This window comes from Mastigoproctus giganteus, chromosome 2 (assembly GCF_048544385.1).
Source record: "Mastigoproctus giganteus isolate SK-2022 chromosome 2, ASM4854438v1, whole genome shotgun sequence".
NCBI lineage: Eukaryota > Metazoa > Arthropoda > Arachnida > Uropygi > Thelyphonidae > Mastigoproctus > Mastigoproctus giganteus.
In genome coordinates this window covers 198,108,505-198,131,641 of record NC_143576.1, presented here as the reverse complement: position 1 = coordinate 198,131,641, position 23,137 = coordinate 198,108,505, and the positions used below count along the sequence as shown (strand labels likewise).

The 23,137-nt window shown below is 38.5% G+C and overlaps 1 protein-coding gene across 1 annotated transcript in view; it reads left to right on the top strand.

Annotated features, from left to right (window-relative positions):
- Dhc1 (dynein axonemal heavy chain 1) overlaps window positions 1–23,137 on the top strand; it is a 620,756-nt gene that overhangs the window by 531,072 nt on the left and 66,547 nt on the right. Inside the window, exons 64-66 of the mRNA XM_090390121.1 lie at window positions 9,907–10,097; window positions 16,184–16,305; window positions 18,323–18,491. Coding sequence (XP_090246247.1) covers window positions 9,907–10,097; window positions 16,184–16,305; window positions 18,323–18,491 — 482 coding nt within the window. The remainder of the gene's footprint in view (window positions 1–9,906; window positions 10,098–16,183; window positions 16,306–18,322; window positions 18,492–23,137) is intronic.

Genomic DNA, 23,137 nt, shown 5'->3' with positions numbered 1-23,137 from the left:
TTGCGAAGTCAAGAAGGGAACGGTGGGACTCTCCCATTCTAGTCGGGATATCTCCATCAGTAAGAACAGAGAAACCATTTGAAGTAATGACATCTAGGAGGTCTTGCACCTGAGAGGAAGAGCTTTGAAGACTGTTAATATTAAAGTCACCAATCAGTAGGCTTAGAGATTTGCTTGTGAAATGAGATAGAGTGTTGTCAAGAGTTAGAAGGAAGCTGTTAACTGAAGCTGAGGGAGGTCGGTATAGACACCCGATCACTAAAGAGGCAATGCGAATAAAAGTGAGTTCACAAGCTTGATCAGGCAGATTTGAGATAGGAAAGGCAGAGCATCGCAGATGACTATGAACATAAATAGCAACTCCACCACCTTTTGAATCACCTCTGCAACTTTTAAAAAGAGAATAGTCTGGAATTTGGATTGAAACCTGAGGAGAGAACCAGGTCTCAGTAAAAACCATCAGGTCTGGATGCAGATTCCATGATGTCAGTTGAGCGAGGATTTCATCATTATGTTTTACCAGACTGCGTGCGTTCATATAGAATACAGTAATTGCATCTTTTGATGCTGAAGTAAGGCATAAGTTGTTTGACTTAATTGTTGGCAAGTGACAGGGTAGAAAGATGTTTTCACAAGAGTTAGTGTCATTCAAATTCTGGTAGGCTTGAAGAGACAGATGAATCATTTGTAGACGTTATTTCCTGTAGAGATTCCTGAATATCTGAAAAACGCACGGATTGTCATTCATGCTCACTTGTTTCGATAGCTAAGTCACTAGCTGGTAACCTAGGGTCAGGAACAGGGGATCGTCCATAGAAAGGCCGAATGATAGTTCCCACAGGCCAACAGTGGTCCTTCAGTAATTCATCAAAGTCTGTTTGCTGGCATTGAATGTAGAAAGAGCTGTACGACTCGTGTTTAGAAATCATTTTTATTGCCTTTGTTTCTATCTGCAGCTGCATTCACAGAAAGCCATCTGTTACTAGGTAGGTATCCCATGATTTCTGTCCACTCAATGTAGACCACAAGCAAAAAAAAGTACACATTTTTTTTAAAAAAAATTATACATTTCATTTTAGATTCGAATTAAGAAACATGATTTTAGACACTTTACCACTTTGTTTACCAGCTACTCTTCTCAGTGACCGTCTGCACCTCCTCCGAGAAAATTCCATCACTTGGAATTGAACTTGCAATTATGCAAAATCTGTGGACTAATTCGAAAAGCCTGGAATAAAAGATTTTATTCTTTCAACCAAATATAAGCAACTGTTATTTAAATATAGTTCTGCTTCACCCTGGGGTTTTCTATTGGAACAAAATAATGCAGTCGATTGAATTCTTAACAAATAATCGAGTTCGATGTGTTAGTTTATTTTTAAGCTAAGGATGATAGGTGAATCTGAGTTTTGTTGTAACTGGAGCACAGATATATAGATGCAATGACAATTAAGTAGCTACTGCTCTGCTCAATGACTTGAGTTACTGGATCGAGTCACTCTTTCACTTACCATCGCTAGCACATAGATTCTGTCGCCCTTCCTGAACCACTGGCAACTAGGGGTTCAGCAAAGTCACCGGAATTGACCTTATTATAAGGATGATAAGTAGGGGAGCTGCATAGTGTGGGGTTCTGTTTTTGCTTCCCTTTTTCTCCAGACCGACCTCCACCCTACTGAGGTCTGAAACAGCCCACAAAACTCAAATCTAACTGCAATTCACAGAAAATTCTAGATTCTAGGGTGTGTAAAGCCGGTGTTAGTAGAACATTAAAGAAACATTTTTTACAAAAAATTTACAAACCTTTAATGAACATTTATATACATTTACATAAAAAAAAACAAACTACATATATGCATATCAATTTCTGTATATATAAACCATACTATAATACAATACACTATCTCTCCCTCAGGACTAATGCTTGGGGTCGTTCCTTTTCCGTTACAAATTATCCACTTTACTTTGTATCAATTGTATCTTACATATTATGAATCATCAATGAATATCCAATCATTCTCTTACATTACCAGTTTTTATCATTTACATCAGTAATACCCATTACAACTCTTATTATTTTGTTAGATCTCTTAGCTTTTAGTACGTGAAATGTATTACAACTAGTATCCTCTTACAGCAGTAATATTCACTACAGATCACTCATTCACCTTAGTTACTCCCTTTATTCAAGAGGTTTCTAAATAAATAAGATTACTTTCTCTACAAACAGAATCTGTCAGGTTATCATTTGTCGACACCTTGTCTAAATTAATGATACATGTTAACATATCCTCGACTTACTACCCCTATGATTATATTTCTTTATTAATTCTTTTATACTATTTCTCTCTTTTTATTACCCCTGTATCACCTTTACGTTATTTCATAATCATTAACATTCATAGCAATTTATCTCAACCTTAGTAACTAACTTGCCTATTTATCTCAACTTTAGTAACTAACTTGCCTATTTATCTCAACCTTAGTAACTAACTTGCCTATTTATCTCAACCTTAGTAACTAACGTGCCTATTTATCTCAACCTTAGTAACTAACTTGCCTGTTTATCTCAACCTTTAACTAACTTGCCTATTTATCTCAACCTTAGTAACTAACTTGCCTATTTCAAATTGAATTTTCTTTAGAAAGGACTATCAATCAATTTCTTACAGAGTTTAGATTTGAGTCCATGAGTTCGGGGTTCAATAGAAAAAACAGGAACAGACTTTCGTTCCGAAATAGCCGCTACTTTCAATTCCCTTGCACTCAGGCTTCCTTCGTAGCAGAGAGACTTAAGTCCCTTTCTTGGGCGCTCTGATTTTTTTTTTCTTTTCTTTCTTAGCTCACATATCTGCACAATTAGCCATTTCTCAATGGCCGGAGACCCTAGACACAAGTGTAAGCTTTTACACGACAAAACTTCGGAGATACAGCTTGCGATTACGTTGCTAAGGTGATCCAGGGACTCGGATCACCTTATCACTGCCTTCCGATGCCGGACAAGGCTTTCTTTCTCTTCTTAGCTCACATATCTACACAACCTGCCATTTCTCAACCTAGACACAAGTGTAGTTCCTTACACGACATAACTTCGGAGGTCCAGCTTGCAATTACGTTGCCAGGGATGCCGATCATCCTATCACTGCCTTCCGATGCCGGACAAGGCTTTCTTTCTCTTCTTGTTTACCTTAACCTTAAATTTTCGACGCACGTTTCCCACTCTTCCATACTTCCAAAAAACATCATCGCTTTCAGTCCGCACGTACTCGCATCCTCTACGCCTCACTACCCCTTTCTCTCACCCATTTTTTCTTCTTTTTCTTCTTCATCTTGCAACCACGAGATGTGAACTCCAACCACCAGAAAATCTACTTCTTCCATTTCAACCCGCAAACTCACGACTTTCTCCCCTTATACCACAGAGAAGTCAGATACAGAGTGGACACTTGCTTAATTACTCCCCCCGAACTTTTCTTTTTCCCCCAAGGACTCGCAACCAATCCTCATACTCTAGTTAATTTTTTATTCTTTCCTATTTGCTAAAACATTTCACCACAGCCGTCTCCCTAGCGCATAAACCCAACCCTTCTCTAGAATTTTTTTTTTTCAAAAGGCAGTATGACCATTTCATGTTTGCCGGTCACCTTCGAAACACTCAGTTTCGTGTTCACACCTTCTCTGCTAAATATATCGAAATTACCCAAATATTAATCACACTGACGCTGTTTTCTTTTTACTTGAACACTGGACGGCTACTCATTTCCTGTTTACTTCCTAACGGTGGCTTAGATCAAAAGAGACACTTCATAATCCAGTTTCACGGTCCTATTGTTCTTGTCCTCAGCAACCCTTTCTTGCCTGTTCGCAAATGGCACCCCTTCTATAGTGCTGTCCCTGTTTGTTCTCTTATATTACTCGAAATTACTTGTTTCCGTTTAGTCAGCCGCTATTAAACATATACGTCTATAACTTTCCCATCCCCAAATCCAGTGTTTCTTCAGACTTGAACCTTATTTACATTAAAACTAAATATCCAATCTTAATACTTACTATTTTTAAACTTAATACTGTACTCCCTTTCCATCGCCCTTCCTGGATTTATTTTAGCAAAACAAATATTTCTGTTTTATTTGTAAGATTGGGGTCTTACAATAGCATTGGGTTGTATGGAAGTGCTGCAGCATACAAACCAAACACCACAGCAGCAACAGAACGTCTGCTTTCCTGGTGCACAGCCTATCATAATTGATTCCTGTAACGTTGGAAAGTTTTATTATGGAGTGACAAACCACGGTACATGATTTTTCAATCTGATGGCTGTGTTTGGATCTGGTAGATTCCTGGAGAACGTTATTTACTAGAGCGTCATCCAAACTCAGGTGCTGTCACCACCCTGAGTTATTTCTCGTGGCTTTAACCATTGGTAGACGTTCCTGGAACAGTGAATGCCACGCGGCATTTTCAGGACAGTTGCACTCTTCCTATACTCTAGCTATGTTATGTGCAGGAGCTCTTTTTCTATTTCATCATGACAGTAGTGACTTGTTTGAAGACATGGACGTGCAAAACCTACCCAGAACTCCAACCCCCCCCCCACACTGAACACCTTTGGAATGAATGGGAACGTCGACTTCAGGCCAGGCCAACGCTTCTACAATCAGTAGCTGAACTGACGTTCAGCTACTGATGAATCAGGAATGGACCAAAATACCACCTTCCTGTTATCAAAAATTGGTTTGGAATCTACTGACGATGATAGGTGGTCTGACACGTTATTAAATATCGATTAAAGGTTCCTTGAAACATACATTCAGACTTTAACCTTATTTACATTAAAACTAAATATCCAATCTTAATACTTACTATTTTTAAACTTAATACTGTACTCCCTTACCAATTACTTTTGTCTATACAGTGTATATTTGCGAAAGCAACGAATTTTAGTATTTAATAAATTAGGAAATAAACTAATGTTGCGAAGTGTGTAAAATGCAAAACATCAAAATTAGTAAATATGAATTACTGCCATTCTCTAGATACATAATTCTGTCTAATTTATTCAAGAGTGATTGTGTAACTATGTTGTTTTCTAAACGTTTTAGAAATCTAAATTCACAGAAGTACTCTACTTTTCAAAGGTTTATTTTTTTTTTTTTATTTATCACTTGAAAATCAAACGTGCAAAGCAGATTAAAGAACCCGGTCAGTCGTAAGCCTATTCCCAGACACGAGAACTCACAACACGAAATTATAACTTCAATAAATAAAATTACACATCAAAGTGGCCAGTGAGCAGATATCAGGAAAGATATCTGTTCAGTGAAAAATCTAACTTATCGGAAAGTCTGCCTACTTAGCAAGTTTAGTAGTAATAAAAAAAAAAAAAAACTACCTCTTTCACCAACACACAACTTGTAAATTGTGAATCAATTCGGCAGATTTCCTCACCCTATGCAAAAACCGAAAATAAAATGCTTGGACAGATTCAGAAGTTAGAAAAAATAAATAAATAATAAATAACTCGTTTCACCAAAGAATAAAATATATTCAAACATTGCCCTGGTTTTCCTTCATATTTAGCGATTACTAAATAATGACCACACTAAACTGCACCAGTAGGAGACGCAGGGAACTTTCTTGTTACTTTCTGGTCGCCCTGTTATTTGGACAAAATTAATGTATAATTATATTGCTTAAATAAATAAAAAAAAAGCCTTTGTGAGACTTCTCACTTGTCTTTCGCTTTACGCACCCTATAGACAATAATCCTAATTAAGATTGCTAACCTGCCGACATAGAGAAAGCATAGATATACAATGCCGCTTAAAAGCTAAGGCGCGCGCGCACACACACCACACTACCTCACCTAATACTGATTCTACCAAGGAGGAAAACAACGGGCGGCTCAAGATCACTCGTTAGGCCCCTTCTATAGCCTTTGTACGGATGAGAAGGCAAGTGAGCGAACTTGAGCCCCCTGTTTTTATTCGCTACTTTAACTGCAATGGTGTTTAAAAAAAACACTTGAAACTTCTTCCCGTTCTGACGTTGGGAAATATTTTTAAACTTCAGTTAATGGTGGGCATAGAACCCGACCCACGCTCACAGGATAAGTGATATGCCGAATGCACTATCGCGAAGGCACAGATGGCGGTAAAGATTATATTTATTTAACATATTGGTAACAGAGCGTCAAGGAGATAGTCGAAAGAGGAAATACTGTACTTACACTTTTTTTTTTTCTTTTTTGTATTTTTTTTGTCGAAATTGGAAACGTTGATTTGGGTTGCAGTTTACTTCATTCTTGATAAAACATAATATTCCAATGACTATAGCAAATCATACTGGTCCTTATTGGGAAAATGTTTCCTAAATCGAAATTCGCCAGAAAATATGGTTCTTTCAAGACAAAGGCAACAGCTATTTTGAATGAAATAGCTTCTACTGTAACTGTTGAACTGGTGCTGTGTTTGCAAAATTGACCATTTTCTCTTTCAGCTGATCGCAGAAATGATGCGACGCTGTATTCCATTGTCGTAACATTTTATGGTGAAAAGCTAGAAAAATAAAAAGTGTGCTCTACTTTCCATACCCGACTTTGAAGGCAATTCTACTGGACGGAATATAGGTGATTTGGTGCTTTCAGAATTTAAACGCCATAAGATACCGACTGAACGCTGTATAGCATAATGATGCTGTTTTGGGGCCACATAGCTTATATTGACATTAAAAGATAGAGAGAAACAGGGCTCCTTTTTTATAGGATACCTTTGCCATTTAATTCATTATGCTGCAGTAAAAAAACTGTACTAGCTTGCCAGTCCGTCAAATTTGATAAAAATTCTTATGAACGTGTTTTATTTCTGAGAGAAAAAGTGATAAAAGAAAATAAAGGTTGCAGAAGGTTAAGGTCTTCCATAGCAGAGACCAACAAGATGCTAAAACAGTGAAGACGAACCTTTTCCAGTCAGCCTAGCATAAATAAGCTTAAACAAAAATATAACAATTTTCGCTTGGCAAAAAAAAACCCAATTAAAATTAGTAAATAGTCTTTATTGATATTTTAAAAAAAAGGTGACAATACAGTACTTGAAAGTTTCCAACGGGAAATTTATTGCTGCATAATTTTTCCGCGATTACTCTTACGGTTTTCATAACTAAATGTGGCTGATGAACTATAAAATAAATTTGTTTTCAAACAAAATGGCAATTTTTTATGCTATAAACTATTTTTGGTATCCGCGTGCCATTACTCTGCCCTACATTAATATTCGGACACCTGCATATCTACAAATAACCTTTATTTACAGGAAAATTAATGATGTGTACTGAAACCTTTAGCCTTTATGACAGCCGCTAGTCTCCATGGAACACTTTCTGTCAGGTTTTTTTTTTCATAAATGTCCTCTTACATTTTCCGCCATTCAGCCTTCAAAGCGACTACCACTTGAGTTCTGCTTTTTTGGGAAATCTCTCTTCGCACCCATTCGACGATCCATTCATCCCAGAGGTTCTCTATAGGATTATGGGCTGGCTAGTCCAATTTTTCGATGATCATGTCATCAAACCAGTTCGTCGCAACGCGAGCAGTATGACGGAGTGTTATCCTGCCGTCCCTGACATGCTGCCACAACGTAGGTAAAACACGTGATTGTCCGGGGGGAGGTCTAGATAGACCTCAGCATTCATAGTTTTGTCTAAAACAACCAATATCCTCAGGCTGTCACACTGCCTTCTGCTAAACTTCGTTGTCGGGATGATACAGTCTGACAGGTAGCTTTCTTCGGGTATCCACCACACCCAGGCACGACCGTCAGACTGTTAGATCATGTACCGTGGCTCATCACTCCAAAGCATAGCTTTCCATTAGTCTGTGGTCCAAGAATGGGTGCTTTACACCAAGCTGGGCGGCGTCTGTCATTATTGGAGTAGTTAGTTGCTTGTGGACGGCCACACGACCGTGATAACCCATATCGTGTAGCACCCTGTATACTGTACTGCTTACATGTGTCCCAATCGTCTGATTGAGGGCCTGTGTGTGTGCTGCGACAACATTTACCTGCGGAGCGAACGACTCTGCTGGACTTTCCTGTCACGTTCTGTCACCCTCAGAAGTTTTGCGAGTCGTTTCGTGACGGTTTCAGCACCAGTATGTTTCCACCAGGCGTCGACTGAGGGATCTTCAGAGCCGTTGAAATGCCACGTACAGACAAATTGCCGATGTGACGTCCTATTATCATTCCTCGCTGGAAGTCTGTTAACTCCATAGATCGCGGCATATTGCATTCACAATCGTACAACTCTCTCCTTGAGGGACTACGAGCATATTTATAGTTGTCTGATAGGTGGTGATTTGGGTAGGGCGTAACCAACAGACGAGTGTTCAGATATTAATGGTAGTGCAGTGTATTTTTTTATGCGTGCCATTACTGTATATTTAAACATATATAAACAGGGCTGCTTCAGATGCCAGAAATTTATCAAGATTAATTTCCAATGCGTGAATAGAATAAACAGCTTCTAATTCTGAAAAGGAAAATTAATGAAAAGAAGAGAAAATCAGATTTTGGCCATGGGCCCAGTTTCAGCCTTAAGAAATTATTGTAACATTAGCAATATATGTACTTGAGCGTGTACAGAGAAGGGCAACAAGATTGGTGAGGGGAATGAAGGGATCCTCTTACCAAGAGAGGCTTAAGTTCTGCAAATTGCAGTGGCTGGAGACTAGGCACCTGCGCGGTGATCTGATTGAGATATATAAGGCCCTGAATAGTTTGAGCAAGCTCAATGCTGAGGGGATTCTTCCTCTTGCTCAGATTATGCACATGAGGGGGCATAAATTCAAATTGAGGAATGACAGTTGCAGAATAGATGTGCGGAAATTTGCCTTTAGCCAGCGGGTGATTGATTGCTGAACAAACTTCCATCTGTTGTTTTGGAAGTTGATGGCTTAAATAAATTCAAGGAAAAACTAGACAAACTTTCGGAGCGAACGAATGGGTGAAATGGGAAGGTTTTTTTTGTTTTTTTTTGGCTGATGCTGCATAAGCGTTGTTATGTTGTTATTTGACTTTTAGGAGCATTAGCAACTAAGGCCATATTGCTCCGGGGATATGCGGTGGTCATTCCCTGACCTTTCCGCATACTCCGTATTTGTTGGTCACGGGCTCGAACCCCGGTCTAATCAAGAAGCGTGTGCTATGCACTGCTGCTCCTGCCCACCTGGCTACGGAGGCGCCCTGTATAAGCGTGCTTTCTTTGCATCTTATGCTTCTACTAATGCTAATGCTAACTATGAAATTCGGAGAAAAGAGAAGTGCCATGGACTGAATATGAATGAAGGGTCCTATTGCTGTTTTGGACAGTTCTGTTTGTCTTACACTGTTGATGTTTTATGAAACGGCCCTTATCTCTTCAGAACGACAATGCTCCATGTCATAAAGCAAGGATTGTAATTGGTTTAAAGAGAATAGCATCGAAATATTGCATTAGTCAGCACAGAGCCGATCTCAACTCAGTTAAATATTTTTGGGATGAACTGGAACTCAAAATTAGGACAAAACCGAGGTGGGTTTTTTGGATGGCGTCATTTGTGGAACTCGCGAATGCTTTAAAGGTGGAGTTGGGTAAAATATCACGAACCGTAAATCAGAGATCAGTAAAAAAAAAAAAAAAAAGACTTTCACGACGCGCGTTGACGCATTCATTACGCCCGAAGCATTCATTACACCATTCATATCTTGGAATAAATATGTTTTGTTTATTACTGCAGTTATCTTACGAATTTTGGTAGGATAATATGTATATATTTATCAGTTTGAGGAGATCAGATAGTTTTATAGTTTCGTGCGTGTCGTTTTGACCACAAGTTGATATACAAAATTTCATCTCGAATTTATTTTTTAGGTCAGCTCCTGATCTTAACACCACTCAAAGAATTGAAAACATCATAGAATATCTCACGTATGAGATATACAAGTATGCGGTGAGAGGATATTACGAATGCCACAAGTTTCTCTTTACTTTGCTCCTGGCCTTAAAGATTGAGTTACAGAGTGGTAAGATAAGTTATCATCAGTTCATCACGTTCTTGAAAGGTAAGATATTTAATTTTTTTTCGCACTTTTTTCCTTAATTTTATGAAGTTCAGTTATATTAAAACTGCATAATCGTAGTTAATAATAGCAATTTCATATTTGTTTAAAGACTACTTAATTTAAAGTAGTCAGCGTGTACTTTCCTTAAAATTGTCAGGGCTGAACGCGTTCTACTCAGTCTCTTGACGGCATCCTTAAACAGCCTGTAAAATGGCATCCCCACTACAATCATGCACAAAGATTGAAACTGAAAAGATATAATCTGTAATTCGTTTTTTTTTTTTTTTTTTTGTTTTGACTACAGAAGAGAGAAATTAGCCGAAATTTATCAAAGAACAAATTCTGAACAAATGTCGATGTTTATTGTCCAGATGTGTGTGTGTGTCTTCAACATGACGGTACAAGATATGCTGGTTGAAGGATCTCCCCCCCCCCCACATCTCTATTTCTGCCCTAGCGGTTAGTGAAGTGGACAGCGCCGTAGCTCTCTCTCTCTCTCCGTTTAGAAAAAGGCATGTTGGACTCCCCTCGCCAGCCTTTGTGATTCAGCTTTTTTCACATCGTAGCTGAGTTCAGTCTCGAGCTGGGGTTTCGTGGTTTTATATCTCGGAAGCATTGGTTTTCATTCCCACAAACAAGGCAAACGACCGTAGAATATGCGCAGTTTACAGACACGATATTCCGGCACCTCACGAACTTGCTTTGACGCATATTCTAAACAACCGAGCTCAACCCAACTCGGTTCCTTCAGCATATATTTTCGTGCAGTGGCCCATTCGTGTATTACCGTATGGTGAAAGAAGCCACAGGCATTTGTTGCCCCACAAGAAGAAGAAGAAATAATAATAATAAGTAAACTACCATTGAGATTCTCTCCTCACGTAGGTGACGAAGGCATCAACTATCTAGCTGACTTTGAATTCCTCCGAGCTGTCTGTAGAATATTCTCACCCTCATTATGCCTTTGTTTCCAACTAATTTACCCCACACAGATTCTATACTAGCAGGCCTAACTTATGCGAAAGCTTTTGTCGTTTTCAGGATCCTTTTGATAAGAAGCATGACCCCATCATCCCTTATATTTTTCTCATCCTTCCTAAATACATTGCACATACTACCACAGTGAAACTTTTCGTCCCTATTTCTGCGTGATGCCACGTTTGCGTTAGTCCTATATGTCAGTGTTAGTTGTCCTGACTAGGAGTTCGAATTCGCTCATTTTATTGATAACGCTCCTGACATTCCTGTAGACGCAGTTAAGACTAAGTGTTCTTATAGAGTTTACTATTCTGACACACCGCTTGAAATTATTTAAGCATGCTTTTCTACCTGCGATTTGTTGCCACAACAGCCGAAACCCCAAACACGAAAGATATTAGAAGCTATAGTACTTAGAATCTACTTAGTACCGTGCTTGGGTTGGAGCTAAGAAGATTAAAGATACTTGTTAACAAATTATACTTAAATTTCTGTAAGGAAAGTTGTTTCAGAGAATGCATGTAAAGGAAAGTTGTTTCAGAGAATGCATGTAAAGGAAAGTTGTTTCAGAGAATGCATGTAAAGGAAAGTTGTTTTAGAGAATAGAAGTAGAAGAGAAAAAGTTGGCACCTCTTACCAATATCGGCCGTTGCGGCCAACAAAGAAACGCAAGCCTTACTTGACCCAGGTGGGCAGGAGCAGCAGTGCGTAGCACACGCTTCTTGATTAGACTGGGGTTCAATCCCGTGACCACCAAATACGGAGGATGCGGAAAGGTCAGGGAATGACCACCGCATATCCCGGAGCAATATGGCCTTAGTTGCTAATGCTCCTAAAAACCAAAAATAACAAACAATAACAAACTTGGCCCATAATGTGAGATAAACGGATATCTATGTTATCTCTGTTTCTCCCTCTAACTGACAGTTCTCTACACCCGTAAAACATTTTCAATGATTTTGCTAAAGACCCTTGCACCACCTTTATTCAAATGTATTCCGTCTCTACAAAATAGAAAAGTCCAGAATTCTACTTACAAGTGCGGGCCACACTAATAAAAAAAAAAAAGCGCGTGTGTACCCCCTATGCACGAAAGATGGTTTTATGTGAAAACATCTTTTACAAAAATGGTAAACGGAAATGGCGCAAATTACGTCACTTCCTTTAGTGACTGCATTAGCGTCATTTAGGAAGTGACGTGTTTGGGTAATTTCCGTTTCACATTTTCGTGAAAAATTGGTTTTACTTCAGCCCGAAATTTAGTAAGTGCCGCGAAAGTTGTTTTCACATCAAAAATTTCCCTCAAAAGCCTTGCAGAGATCCTCAGATCTTGAATTAATCTACAATTCTTTCAGCTCCTGTCATAAACACAGGGCTGAAGCTGAAACCATACTGCTTACTGGAAAAGAACTTTTATCATTTTGCATAAAGCTTGTTAGTCCCGTTTTTACTAGTTTTCCCTTGAAGCTTACCCTTCAAAGATTATATAACGTAAAACGGCTTTGCATAACTTTTTTTTTTTTTTTTTTGTTAGTTGTTGGCGCATCGGCTTCTTGTGGCCATAATGCACCTCCCAAAGTTTTTGCATTTTACTCTGATTCGAACCCGCGACCTTTGGGTTGGGCACTTTACCCACCTGGGGTCCAGCGGCTAAACGACCAGATGAACAACGGTACATGACATTACACATATACAATATCCATACACTTTTAAATCTCTGGCATTTCCCAGCGAACTGGTTCACTCACAATGAAAGCAACGCGGAGATGGGGGAAACCCCTGGTGCCGTTTGACCCTAAACACACTTTACACTTTACACTTTACTTTACCCACCTGGCTAACCCGGTCGGCTACATAACCTTTGTGCATTCGGATAAAAATAGCAGATTTCAAACAGTCAGGAAAAAACTTGATAGCATGAAAATTTGTGTTGATACATATTATTCCTTACATGATTAATAGTTTATGAAATTATGTAAGTAATTATAAGTTTATGATTCCATTGTTCATGATTAATATTTTCCGAGAATTGGTTTTTGCCTTTTTCTTGTCAGTGTAATAACATCATTTTGTGTGACCATATATTTCAATATCTCTTTTGTTTTTATCTCAAATGCTCGCATAAAGGATATGGATTTTCATTAAATATTCATATCCTATATGCTTATGTTTTGATAAGTGGATATTTATTAAAAGTAGTCTAATTGGTATATTTGCATGTATGCCAATGCTAGAAGTATAGTAAATAAATTTGATGAATTTGAAGTGTTGGTCAATACATCAAAGGCGGATATTGTTGAGATATCAGAGACGTGGTGTCACACAGATATAAGGAATGCCGAACTGGATTTTGGGGAGTACAATGTGTACAGAAAGGATAGACAGGATAGGAAGGGAGGAGGTGTTATGCTGTTAATAAAGAAAAACATAAAATCAAAAGAAGTGCATCCAGTTGATATAGATGAACAGTGCACTGTTGAGTCAGTTTGGTGTGACATAAGCACTGCGAAAGCAAAAATAAGAGTAGGAGTGTGTTATAGGCCTAATGAATGGAATGAGTACAATGAACAATTGTACAGAGAAATAGAGTGGGCTAGTAAATCGGAATGTCTTATAATGGGGGATTTTAACTTCCCAGATATTGACTGGAACTTGTGGGTTGGGCACTCACACACTAGTCAGACTTTTGTGGATTTATTGGATGATTGTTTTCTGCAGCAGCATGTTCGAGAGGCAACCAGAGAAAGTAATACTCTTGATCTGGTTATCAGCAGTGATCATTCATGTATTAGGAATTTGCAGATAAAAGAACCACTAGGTGGCAGTGATCACAGTGTACTGACGTGGGATTTACTTAAAGATTTAACTACTATCAGGGGTAAAGGAAAGGGTTTTTGCTTCCGTAAAGGCGAGTACAGTGGTCTCCGACAGTTTTTAAATTCTGTACAGTGGGATCAACTGACGATGTTACCAACAGTAAATTCTAAGTGGGAAGCATTCAAGGAATTAATCGTGGAAGCTACTAAAAGGTTCATACCTATTAAGAAATATTGTTCAAGGTTTAGGCCTAAATGGTTGTCAAATGAACTAATGAGACTCGTAACAGAGAAGAAAACTGCATGGGATGCATATAAATTATCAAGCGACTCAGAAACCTATGGCAGATATAAGTTAATCTGTAATCAGGTCACAAAGGAGGTTCGACAGGCGAAGGCAGATTACGAGAAATCCTTGGCAAAAGATGCTAAGAAAAACAGCAAGGATTTCTTTACTTATATAAACTCTAAAAGGAAGGGGATGAATCTGATTGGTCCACTTGACATCGATGGTTCGACTGTTGATGATCCTGCTGAACAAACAAACTGAATGAGTATTTTGCATCTACATTCACACGTGAGGAATTATTAAGGTTTGAAAATGGCAGAAGGTTATCAAATTGTAGCAAGATACTTAATGATTTTGTAATAACCGAGAGCAAAGTGGAAGAGAAATTGTTGAAGTTAAATGTAAGAAAAGCACCTGGGGTGGATGGGATCTATCCAGTTATATTAAAGGAGGCGGCAAAGCAACTCAGCAAACCCTTAGCCATAATTATGAGAGCATCCTTGGACTCAGGGGAGGTTTCCACGGACTGGAGATGTGCAAATGTATCCCCAATTCACAAAGGGGGATCGAAGGGTGACACGAGTAATTACAGACCAGTTAGTTTAACTTCTGTTCCGGGTAAAATAATGGAGTCACTGGTTAAAGATGCATTGCAGGATCATCTAGACAAGACTGCAGCAATAATTCAGACACAGCATGGGTTTGTTAAGGGAAAGTCTTGTCTGACAAATCTGATAGGATATTATGATGTGGTTACAAAGGAACTGGATGCGAAAAATAATTTTGATATCATATATTTGGATTTCAGGAAAGCTTTTGACACTGTTGCGCATGGAAGACTATTGTACAAATTGGAGCAGAATGGTATTAAGGGTAAGTTTCTACAATGGATAAAAGGATGGTTAAGTGCTAGAAGACAGAGGGTGGTAATCAATGGGTGTTGCTCTTCTTGGACTAATGTTATTAGTGGAGTCCCACAGGGTTCGGTGTTAGGTCCACTCTTGTTTTGTATATTTATCAATGATATTGATGAAGGTATATCAGGCTTAATGTCGAAGTTTGCAGATGATACAAAGGTTGGCAGGGTTGTTAATGACAGTAATGGCAGTGTGCTACTGCAACAGGATCTATATAATTTGGGCAGATGGGCTAAGAAGTGGCAACTGAAGTTTAACCTTGACAAATGCAAAGTACTACATATGGGTAGAAGTAACACCAGAGAAATGTACCAACTGTGTGGTACTACACTTAAGGTGGTAGAAAATGAAAAAGACCTGGGAGTAATTGTGCAGGCAGATATGAAGTTTTCTGAGCAATGCAGACAGGCTGCCAGGGCAGGTCATGGGGTTTTGTCAATGATATATAGGAATTTTGCTAGCAGGGAAAAGGAGGTGATTATCCCTCTGTATAAGGCAATGGTCAGGCCACGGCTTGAGTACTGCGTACAGGTCTGGAGGCCTCATTTTAGGAAGGATGTAGATTTACTTGAGCGTGTACAGAGAAGGGCAACAAGATTGGTGAGGGGAATGAAGGGATCCTCTTACCAAGAGAGGCTTAAGTTCTGCAAATTGCAGTGGCTGGAGACTAGGCACCTGCGCGGTGATCTGATTGAGGTATATAAGGCCTTGAATGGGTTGAGCACGCTGAAATCTGATGGGATCCTTCCACTTGTTCAGATTACGAATCTAAGGGGGCATAAATTCAAATTAAGAAAAGACAGATGTAGAATAGATGTGCGGAAATTTTCCTTTAGCCAGCGGGTGGTTAATTGCTGGAACAAACTTCCATCTGTCGTTGTGGAAGTTGATAGGTTGAATAAATTTAAGGAGGAACTGGACAGGCATTTGGAGGGAATGGTGTGATTTTTTTTTTTTTTTTTTTGGCTGATGCTGCATAAGCTCATACATTTGCTTTCTTGCATCACATGCCACTACTACTACTACTACTACTACTACTACTAATTTTGAGTTTTTTTAATATGATGATTTTTTTATAATCTCTAGGTGGCGCATCCTTGGATCTTAAGGCTGTCCGACCAAAACCATTCCCTTGGATTCTCGATATCACTTGGTTAAATCTGGTCCAGCTTAGCAAGCTACCCGAGTTTGAGAACATACTAGACGAGGTGAGCAGCAGAATTGAATAGTAGAATTGAACCGATTCTTAGCTATGAGTAATTTGAGTTAAACATTGTAACATCAATTTTTGTTACTGCTTATGAGTATTGATTCCATTATTCATGTGGCTGGAAAGTCTAATAGGTCTCACTCCCCACTTTCGATAAAATATAAATTTGTGGGAATTCGATATTTGCTTTAATCAAATGGCTAGAAAAAATTACCAACACAATAGAGTGTTAATTTTGTGGGAGTGAATTTGAAAGTTAAGTTCCATTGTTTTTCTGTTTTTTTTTATTTTAAAGTTAGATATAAAAATATATCTAAAAAATAATGAGTAATTACCCCACTTTTGTTGAGATAGACACACGATCTATTTCTCATTCTAATTCGCCATGAATATTTGAATATTTATTCCAACGTCTGTTGAGATTTTTGAAATCCTTTTGCAGGAATCTGTTATGACATTGGTAACACCATTGTTGCACTGCCGATATAACCTTATTGAAAATAATGAAGGGTTTCCTGCAAGACGTCATTTAAGTGAGGAAATCCTTTCTACCTCCGTTTTTCTGGAATTTCTCGAAAATTACAATCTATCGAAATTCAAATCTAATCTAAAGAAATATCTTCTGTCGACTCAGCCTTCAACCCATACGCTGTACTAAGTACTGTAGGTTCTAATGCCTTTCGTGCTTGACGATTTCATTAAAAAAAAAAAAAAAAACCAGATGGGAATTTGAAGTCGCTAAATCGGACTCTATGGGAGGGGCTACAAAGTATTCTACCTAGACTCTTCTAACCAATGTGCATGTCAAGTTCGTGAGTTACCATCATTTTGCATTGTCGTGCAAGATGATGGTAACTCCATCATCAAGAAGCGGAGATTTGTTTTTATGACAGTTACATGACAATTCTCCTTAATTGATAATAACAATTTTTTGCTAGTGTCATAATCTGTCTATGATGTATAGGACTTTTGCAAGCTGAGAGAAGGATTTTATTGCCGCTCTGTATAAGACAAAGGTGTGGCCGTATTAGAATATTGGTCTGGAGACAAAACCCGAGGAAAGATATAGAGGAGGAACTCCTAGAGAGGGTTCCAGGAAGGGCTGACAAATTTGTGAGTGATGCTAATCATTGTCCATGTGAAACAAGGCTTAGAAGATGTGCTGTGCAAAGCTTGAGAGCTCCTAGAGAGGGTTCCAGGAAAGGCTAACAAATTGGTGAGGGATGCTAATCACTGTTCATGTGAAACACGGCTTAGAAGATGTGCTCTGCGAAACTTGGCAACTAAGCATCTTGGGGCGTGATTGAGGTGCATGAGGCCCTGTAAAATGAACGAAGGAAGTACATTTTCACTGGTAGGAGAGACAAGTACCCACAGGGGAGAGACAAATATAAAATCTTAGGGAATAATAAAGGGTTGATCTCATGAAGCTTAGCTTTGGGCAACTTGTAGATTATCGGAATAAATTACTTGCCAAGTGGCTGAGGCAGGGAGTTAAATTCAAGGGGGAATTGAATAATCACTTTTTGGCGATGAGGATGAGTAATTGGATTTTTATTTATTTATTATTATTATTATTGGCACATGTAGACAAAGGTCCACTTTCTTCCATCATTTAACCGTATTAATACTAATCTTACTGCCATATTGGAAGTATGTGAAAACTCTACAGTAATACAAATGCAATTCCACTTATTAACATACTCGTGCATCTATGAATAGTAATTGTAGTACTCAACGAATACAAGCTGTTTGCATGAGAAATTTCTTTCACCAAATGGAAATGAATTACTATTCAGGAAATGGGCGGGTATGTTTGTTTCTTAATTTTCAAAATCGACGATGTGTGCTAGTTCACCTCTGTAATTGCAGTGTGAGAACCAGTACATTATGTTACGATAAAAGATAGAAATTTTGTTTAGATGACAAAATACGCTGTTTTAGTTATTGACTATTGTAAATTTTATTGACTTATTATTCCTACTACTGTATAATTATTATATTTTTCCTTGCAGATAACAGACAATGAAAGAGAATGGAAAGCGTGGTTTGATACAGATGCTCCTGAAAAGGAACCAGTTCCAGGCTACTATAGCAAAGATCTTGACATGTTTACAAAACTGTTGATTATTCGAGCTTGGTGTCCAGATCGCACGATATCTCAGTCCAAAAAATATGTCGCAGGTAATGGTAGTTTTTGTTTCTTTTTAATTATGATATTTTTCTCATTTGAGAGAAGGATTTTTAAATTCAGGGCTCTGGAAAGAAAAAGAAATAAGAATTTTAAATGTGAATTAATGAAACTAACTTTTCATTTCTTTCAATCTTTTAGCAAGATGGCTAATCGAAACAAAAACATTCCATTAGAGTACCCTGGGATCCCAGTTTTGTTGAAATCGTACAAAAACAAGCATTCTGATATACACTGGTGAGCAAAACTTGAGGACCAGTCAGGTTTCGCCTGTAGCTTCTCATGGGGGTGGCCGGGATATGGGAAAAGTATACCAAAGGAACCTCGTGAGGTACAGAAATGATGAAGGAAACAACACCGACACAACAACGGAAATAAAACGGTACAGAGGGACTTTATTCAAAAATGGCAACATATCACTGGCTGTCATGATACAGATGCATCACTGCCAAAGATGAAACAAAGGGAAGAGGTGGTCCTCAGTAGAAGATATGGCCACCCCCTAATGTTGATGCAGGCTTTGCATCGCCTGTCCATGCTTAGAACAATGTTGTTGATAAATTCTTGCGGTAACATCGTCCATTCCTCTGTCAGTGCCATCTTCAGCTGGTGAACATTTTCTGGTGGGAGTGGACGTGCCGCTAGGCTTCTTCCCAGAGCGTCCAATATGTGTTCGATGGGATTTAGATCGACGGGAGAACGGGCAGGCCAATTCATACAAACAATGTCCTCACTTTCCAAAAGCATTTCAACAGCTGCAGTGCGATGGGGGTGTGGCTTTATCATCCATAAACACGAACTCAGGACCAATCACTTTTCGCACCTCGGAACAGATGTACATGGGGAAGAATTACCTCACAGAGTTACAGTACCGCCTTCCAGTATCTCGAGTTGTGTACGTCCATCCAAGATAACGCCTCCCCAGACGAGAACACCTCGACTGTCATATCGATCCCTTTCAGTGATTTTTTGCGGGGTAATACCGTGTGCCAACCACTCGCCAGATTAGCTGACGACCAGAATCGCTGCTGAGACTGAATCTACTCTCACCAGTAAAGAGTACCTTACACTATTGCGCTGCTGTCAAGTCCTTGTGTTCGATGCACCACTGTAAACGTGTCTCCGATGGACAGGTTAACGCTGTAAACGTGTCTCCGAAGGATACAGCGTACTGGCCGTCGGGCAAACAGTCCAAAACTTTGTGGAGTCGCCTGGCCACAGTAAACCGCGATATCTTGCGTCCTGTGCCCATATGCAGCTGGTTTGTAATGGATCCCACTGTCTGGTGTCGGCCCCTCTTGGCCTGTAGGCGTATATAGCGGTCATCATTGGGCGTTGTTTTTCGTGGACGACCACCACTGGTCCTTCGAACAGCTGTACCTGTCATTCTAAAAGCCGACGCACGTGAGACGATGCTATGGGCGATGCCGAACTCTGCAGCCACACTCCTCACACTTCGACCTTCCTTGAGCTTCCCAATTATTCAACCCCGGGTAAAACCATCCAGATGTTGTCTACTGGCCATTTCGTTGTCTGTAGCATAAACCAATGGAACGTCAGTAACAATCGTGCTCACCATTGGGTAATTTGCACATAACTGCTGAACTGCTGCTTTTATCTGTTTATGTGAGCCCTCTCATCACGATTCAAACTTTTGCATGTTCACCAACTTTCTACTGAACGGCCACAGTTATTCAAATCGCCACAGGCTTTTCGTTTGATTTTGTGGTTGTAACCTTTAGAAATAGTGTTTGTCCTTAAGTTTTTCACACCAGTGTATATCTGAGAGGCAGTGGTCTTGTTTCTAGATAGCTGATAAAAATTAAAATGCTGTTGTCAGAGTACATGTGAAAGCATTCTTACTGGAAGGCGTAAGAATGATCTCATATGTACTCTAAATTTGATTAGATCCGATTTCGAACTCAAGCGTCTTCAGCGGAAGATACCTATGATTTGAGTAGTGGCCATCTTGATAGAGGATAAAAATAAATACTGTACAGTATATATTTTTTAATATTAGTTAGTATTTATATGTACTGAAAATTTTCGAAACCAAATATAATAATAAGTAAAGTGTACTATGGCATACAGATAAATTTCTCTGCTTAATAGAATTGCATATTTAAATTTTGAATTCGTTGAAACCCATTGGATTCTCTGCATTGCATACAAATGGTACTTTTATTTTTATGTTTGAAATTGTTTAATTTTAAATCTTTATGGTCTAAATCTTTCTGATATTAAATATTACTTGGCATGTGACTATCAGGCAGAGTCTATTATGTGCAGTATATTAAATAATAAAAATATTTAAGTATTTAAGGTTATACACACACTTGGTAAGTTCATGGGTATGTTTTCCAATTTTGGAAAGTATGCTAAAAATGTTAATTAATTCCTTTATAAACTTCCTATTTTATTTCTAATTAAAGAAAGGCAAGAAACTTAGAGCTTTAGGATAAAAAAGTAAAGAGAGAGAAATGTCCGCAAAACAGAAAAAAAAAGTTGCTTGGACGCTGTATATAAACTGCCCTTTTCCGTATTTTTTCTAGGTAGCTGGCAATTTCGTTTAATGCGCCTCAATGGGATGAATTAATTACATTAGTTAATTGTTCCTTTCTCTGCCTCTTGAAAAAAGAGAAAACAGTTCGTATACTGAGGCATGCTAATCAAAAATTAGTCTCTTTCTTTCTGTAATGTAGTGAAGAAAAAGGTGATCCGAAAAAGTAATATTATTATTCTCTTTAACTGTGCAATCTCGATTACTAATCAGATATTTGCTCACAAGCAATAAAAATTGCAAATGAAAGCTAGTTTTAAATGTATAGCATTTGAAATGAAATTTCAGGAAAAATAATGAAAAAAGGCATCAGTATACTGTGTGCATTGATGATCCAGCTGCCTGTTTTTGGGATGAAAAACCTAAATTAATGTAAGTAAAATCTATAGAAAACTCACCCGAAAACGACGAACTCCAGCTAAAATTTCCTTCCATCAGGCCGGGATTTGAACTCAGCCTTTTCTATGCGGTGTGAAAGAGCAGCTATCGGAGCCAGTGCAGTTTTATCACCTGAAAACATTCCTTTTACGATAGTCAAGAGAATTGTTTTCAGATGATTAAATTCTAAATATCTACGGCGTCATTTGAGACCAGCTTATCTCCACTTAAAAATTTCTTTATTCCTCGCGTTATTGACAGGAAAACGAGAACATACGTGAATGGTAGAAAAATTAAATATGTTTCCCCCATGGCTTTCTTTTATTATTACAGATTGGCCATGATTTAGATTTATTTGATATAGGAGCCTTTAAGAGATCAAGTTTTCTCTAGCGCTTTACTTCCAGACGTGGAGGATCGGGCAGCCTTTTACTTATGAATATGTATACTCATAGGAACCAAAAAGATATAATTTTTAAGTTTATAATTATACCAGGGTAAGTATACGGCTAAACAGGCTGCCGTTAATCAACCTGGCTAACTACAGCCAAAAAAAAAAAAAAAAAAAAGGCCTTTAAGAAATTCTGGCAGTCATGTGGCATTAACTCAGATCATTCCAAACGATTTATCTTCACGAAGGATCAAATATACAATTAGGTAACACTAGTCCTTTAAAAAGTTTACGTATCACCTTTTGGTTAGATTTAAGAATTATCTATATCCAGTATTAACCCGGAGTTAACCTTCTTCTGCCAGCATGTTGCCTGACAGGCGCTACTTTTTTAATTTTTCTGTTATTTTTTTTTAAATCTGTAAATAAAATTAAATTCTCCCATGGACGTTTCCCCACCAGTATCCTCTAATTTATACAGAATTTTTTGTTTTCATTTCGATGTACAGTATTATGAATTAAGAGGCATTAAATTTTTGTTTGGCGTTTAACAGACGCAAGGTGAGCAAATTTTCATGTGGACCACACTTATTCCAACATGATATCTGCGAGACTCTCGCGCCAGGTGTCTAATTTTGCCATAATGCTGTGATTTCGCCTGCTAAACGCGAACAGCTAACAACACTACACACGTTCGCTTTGCGTCTGCCAGATGCTATGCGAGTGCCCTAGTTAGAGTTTCACAGTTGGTTGTTGTAGGGTTTTAGCCACATCAGCGACTTGACTATGTTGTGCTGCATATATTATGTCTGTAAATTGCATGTGTCTATTTACTGTTTTCTGGACGAAAAACCCGAGTTTCTGGGAGGAAAAAATCATGCTGTCCTCGCCTGAGACCGACTGATTAAGCAAAGTTATTGAAGGGAGCGAACCCACGCACATTAAACCTCCAATCTGCTATCCATTTCCCAGGCCGAAGCCTATCCATGGTTTTAGACTAATTGGATTCTTATATCATAGTCTTTAGAATTCAACTTATAACACAAAATAATAAGTTTTAACTCAAAATATAAAAATTTATAATACTTTAGCCACTTAGCCTCTTGAAAGAAAGATCTAATATAAAATTGCTTCATTGATCTTAATGTCAAGAGTTACCGCCCCTGCCGCTATGAGGCGTGGCCCTACTATAGCTGTAGATGCCATCTTCTTAAACAGTGGCCACATAATTATTGAAATAGGAAAATAACCGTTTATCTGTGAATAGGGTCCACAAGTCCCCCTTCCAAGATTTCCCATAGAAACCTCCA